The sequence below is a fragment of the Hydractinia symbiolongicarpus genome, chromosome 9, assembly GCF_029227915.1.
Source record: "Hydractinia symbiolongicarpus strain clone_291-10 chromosome 9, HSymV2.1, whole genome shotgun sequence".
Classification (NCBI taxonomy): domain Eukaryota; kingdom Metazoa; phylum Cnidaria; class Hydrozoa; order Anthoathecata; family Hydractiniidae; genus Hydractinia; species Hydractinia symbiolongicarpus.
The window spans coordinates 17,233,126-17,236,551 of record NC_079883.1 but is presented as its reverse complement, the minus strand read 5'-3'; the positions used below and the strand labels follow the sequence as shown (position 1 = coordinate 17,236,551).

General features: G+C 32.5%; 1 protein-coding gene across 1 annotated transcript; it reads left to right on the top strand.

Moving 5' to 3' along the window:
* Nucleotides 1–1,851: 1,851 nt before the first annotated feature.
* On the top strand, nt 1,852–2,785 carry LOC130657798 (DAN domain family member 5-like). The gene is made up of 3 exons (XM_057460796.1): nt 1,852–2,220; nt 2,541–2,599; nt 2,713–2,785. The coding sequence occupies exons 1-3, from the start codon at nt 1,852–1,854 to the stop codon at nt 2,783–2,785; spliced, it is 501 nt and encodes a 166-aa protein (XP_057316779.1).
* Nucleotides 2,786–3,426: the final 641 nt, after the last annotated feature.

Genomic DNA, 3,426 nt, shown 5'->3' with positions numbered 1-3,426 from the left:
CTGTAGTAATCAAAACGGTCTGATGCCGTAAAAATGCAATAATATTTTCTGCTGACGTCATTGCGAAAGACAAAATTTGCTTATCGAAATATTTTATGTTTGGAGAATTCTTTTCTCTTAAATAAACGCTAATTTGGAATGCTATTAACATATCTTTCATCTTGAATCAGCATGCTGTTGATTTATGTTTTACGGAGGTGATGTTATATTTGTTTATCTTAAAACAATTCAGACTAAGATGACCTATGCCTGACACCTAATTTAAAACCTTAAACAGACGCCTTGCGTATTTTTTTGCATTACTAATAGGGCAAGGAGAGAAAGCAACATATGACGCAATGCAACTCAAGGATGTAATGTAAATGCAATAAAGGCCGAAGGTTCATTAAATTGATAACTTCACCATTATCAACCTAACGAGGCAGTTTAAAACATAATTGATCAAATAAATAGTACTAATGAATCATTCAAAAGCATAACAAAAATTCCTTAATGTCTTTTAGGCTTTCTATTATTTACTCCTCCATATTTGTTACATATTTGTTTCGGCAAAATTTATCTCGTTAACCCTTACCCGCAGGACTATTTTACAAAACCCTTATAAGGCTATTTTGAAAATTCCGCCATGTCTCATGTTGAAAAATACAGTATTCCTTTACCGTATTGTAAGAACCTAATAAAAAACTCATCAACATACCGAAAGGAGCTATGAAATCAGGCAACTCGGTTATAGAAATGTGTGTAGAATTAAGAGAAAAAATTTGCAATTTGAGTACAATAAAAATTATTGGGGGGGGTGGGGGGGTTCTTAACCATTTCCGCAATGTTGTCGCGCTGACATGTTGATTTACTTGACATGTGTTGAGGACAAGAAGAAGTGATTAAGACCAAACATTGAGACAAAAATAGTATAATAAGCAAACAAATATGTGTAATATTTATTGTGTATTTTCGTTTGTTTTTTTCTGTCAAAAATTTATTATCAATTTCCACTATATCTAACGGGCTGCAAGCTAATTTGCCTGCAACTTAATAAATGAACGGAAAGAAACTGCTTAAACGCTTGTTTAAAAATAAATAAAACTCTTGACTCTCTCCTTAAACAAAGTTTCAACACATAAGGACGGACTCTGAAATTGTCAAGAGTTTTTTTGTTTGTTTTTTTGTTTTTTGAGAAGGTTGACAAGTTTGCTGTTGCTGACTGCCAAATGTTGTGACTTTTATCTGTCAATTTCAAATAAGATGAAAGGAATAATAATGCAATCTGACAGAATGCTTTTCAACGGGATTAAAGAAAGAAACATACAAGAGAGTAGTAAACAAATCACTAACAGAATTCAATTAATACTGTGTAAACGAGGCATCTGTGTAATTAAAATTGTGACATCTAATCACGTGGATGATTAATGGAAAACAGGAAATATACATCGAAAGATTAGTATAAATTAATACGCATTGCCATTGTAAAGAAAAATTGCAACATTTTAAAAGGGGAGAGCAAAGCTGTTTTGACTAACACAGGGAGAGAGAATAATATTGAAGAAGAGAGAATAATATTGAAGAAAATAATATAAATTTCTAGAGTTTATTGTTGAAGCTTTTAAGTTAAATTTATTGACACAGTAGGACATTGAAAATTGAAAGGTTAAAATCGGTAACACAATAATCATTCACGAGGAAGATAGACAGTAGCTGTCAAAAGATTTTATTTGTTGTACTTATTGCGAACTTTAATTTAAATTTTAGACCAAAAAGCCTCTTGTAGCATAAAACACATTGCTTGATAGCAGGTCAATATTTTTTGCTATGGAAATAACAAAACTAGTAGTGTTACTCCTCATCATAGCAAGCATGGTAGCTCTATCATCTCCTAGAAGACATAAAAGAAATAAGAAAAACAAGCGAAAAAATGTAGGAGTAATTGAAGACAATTCAGTCGTATCGCAATCGACATTTCTTCAAAGACCGAGAGATTTATGTCAAGCAATTCGATTTAATCAAACTGTAACGAAAAGAGGTTGCATTCCTGTTGTTATACCTAATAAGTTTTGTTTGGGAAAATGTGCTTCTTTTTACGTGCCATCTGAAGATCTATTAGCATACAATAGAAATAACACGTCGATATTCCAGGACTGTCGACAATGTATACCAAGACGTTATCAAAGAGTTCGTATTCCTATGTACTGCCCCCAACGGCGAAGGAAACATCGAACAAAAAAAGTGCTTCTGGTTCAACAATGTACTTGCAGATCACAACGTTGCGTGTTTGAATAAAAACATACAAAAAAAAATAAACTATATCAAATTTTCATAACAAAGAAATTTCATAAATATTGCAACAAGAACTGAACCCACATTAAAGGGAACTGACACCAAGGAGACAAAAAAGGACGAATTAAAAAAATAATAAATTTCCTAGATGGGTGTAACAAAAACGAAATTTTTTTTATTAGCAAAAATAATGGTGAAAATAATATCATTTTATGGAAGAGGTTTTTTAATTTTTTTAATGGCATATACAATTTATATTTATATTATAGTTTCGGAAAATTTCTGAAGAAGCCGATTTTTACGTTTTGTTTGGAAATAATGGTGTCAGGTTTCTAGGTCTCTTTTTTACCTTTTTATATTCTAAGTACTTTGTGTCCATATGAATACTAATTTTCTGTATATTTTCCTATGCTAAGATGAATGTATTATCACGTTTTCTAGCCATGTATTAATCTTGAACAAACCAATTTCAAGATTGGCTGCAAACGTAGATTTTGAGGCAGCATCCTGCTGAGAAGTTAGCCATGTAGGTAGCCTTACTTATTTCTATTATTTAAAATCTTTTATTCAGTTTGGTATAAGAGTTTTTTATCCTAGCTAGCATTATTTATTTTTGTTTTTGAGTTGTAGCTATCTAGCTAGACCTTTAGCTATCTCTGATAAAAAGGAAAAGTAGCCAAATGCAGTTTGGCTACAACAAAATTATCAATCAATAATTCTTATGCTAAATGCAGTTGGGTAGCTACACCTTTTTTTACTGCCATCGGAACTTGTTTCACAAAATAAAAATGCTGACTGATTGTTTTACCTGGATGGGGTAACAACGGGCTGTTTGCTGTGTTTTTATTTCAACCGAAGTTGGGACAACGTTTCTTTGGACAAGGGAATTATGCCTTAGTACAGGTAAACCGTGTTTCACGGTTGTGAAACACGGTTTGCCTGTACCGTGTCTTCTGCAGGGTAAATAATTTGTTGATTTTTTTCACAGACTAACGCCTAGTCCCCATAATAATAGCCACATTTTGTTTGTCGGCCAAAAGCTAGTCTTGCTAACCACGTAAGAAATATTCGAACTACATATAACAAATGTAACATGTTTGCTACGACGGGTGAATTCCCGTGGATTTTCAACGGGCTAACGACAAGCCTATATAA

Bases quoted from the DNA above. Each gene is read 5' to 3' on its own strand.
- LOC130657798 (XM_057460796.1), top strand. From the start codon at position 1,852: ATGGTAGCTCTATCATCTCCTAGAAGACATAAAAGAAATAAGAAAAAC. The intron at 2,221-2,540 runs GTGCTTCTGGTT...TTTATATTATAG, and splicing joins GGAAACATCGAACAAAAAAA to TTTCGGAAAATTTCTGAAGA. The intron at 2,600-2,712 runs GTTTCTAGGTCT...CACGTTTTCTAG, and splicing joins TTTGGAAATAATGGTGTCAG to CCATGTATTAATCTTGAACA.